The following is a 925-nucleotide window of genomic DNA, read 5'->3' as shown; positions in this document are numbered from 1 at the left end:
GTGTGTGTGTGTGTGAGATTGTGTTCTGTTGTTGTTTACAGGTCTTCCAACACTCTGCTGCAGTAACAGTTTCACCCTGAGGTTAATTAAAGTTAGTCTTGTCCTCTGGGCCGCTGCTTGTTTTCCTCCAGCCTGAGACGGGGTTAAGTTTGTTAACTTATGACAGCGAGCGGCCATAAATGATTAATTTTTTTCTCTCCTCTGGGCTCAGGGCCACGAACACTTAAACTCTGTGTTATCTTGAAGTGACATAACTCATGGTAAACCCTGCATTTCATACTTGTCATGCCACATTAGAGAAGAAGATGGATGGTCTGCAGGAGGGAAAGAACCATGTTTATCGTCTTCTGTCCTGATCAGTTAACCCAGAATGCAAACACACTGGCTCATGACCTCCATTGTTCTTCATAATGTGTTTTTGTCCACACTTGTAGCTCCTTGGTGTAGCGAGAGAGGCGAGAGAGACTAAAGCTCCCGCCAACATCGTGACCAAGCCCTACGTCATCAACCGTAAGTTATTTCTTTTTGGAAAACTTAATCATGTAAAGTAATGTAATGACTTCTTTTGAATTTTATTCTCCAGCTTTTGCTAATTTGTCTTGCCGCTTAGAGGTCTGCAGGCGGGCCGGACTGGGCTGGAGCCTGATTGAAAAGTGCCTGATGGTACAAGAAAATGGAACCACTAAATGTATTCTCCCTTCCCCAGGCCTGCTTTAAAAAAGAATCTTGTGGCTGAAGTGCAATGGGCCGCTTCAGGCGATCAAAGAGGGCCAATTTGGGATCCATGAGTCTATCAGGCTCTGAAAGCAGCTCTAATGCTATATGAAAGGAACTCTTATCCTTTCATTCAACGTTTTTAAATATCTCCTCAAGACACATATTAAGAGATGTAGGCAAATATACTGCTTGGGACAATAATGTGTGT

General features: G+C 43.4%; 1 protein-coding gene across 1 annotated transcript in view; it reads left to right on the top strand.

Annotated features, from left to right (window-relative positions):
- The window catches only part of nop16 (NOP16 nucleolar protein homolog (yeast)), a 6707-nt gene that overhangs the window by 2998 nt on the left and 2784 nt on the right, over nucleotides 1-925 (top strand). The window contains exon 3 of the mRNA XM_035667069.1: nucleotides 435-510. Coding sequence (XP_035522962.1) covers nucleotides 435-510 — 76 coding nt within the window. The remainder of the gene's footprint in view (nucleotides 1-434; nucleotides 511-925) is intronic.

The sequence above is a fragment of the Morone saxatilis genome, unplaced genomic scaffold (genome assembly GCF_004916995.1).
Source record: "Morone saxatilis isolate NCDOM2014 unplaced genomic scaffold, NCSU_SB_2.0 Contig20, whole genome shotgun sequence".
Lineage (NCBI taxonomy): Eukaryota > Metazoa > Chordata > Actinopteri > Moronidae > Morone > Morone saxatilis.
The sequence above is the reverse complement of the archived record's forward strand: the minus strand, read 5'-3'. Positions and strand labels throughout refer to the sequence as shown.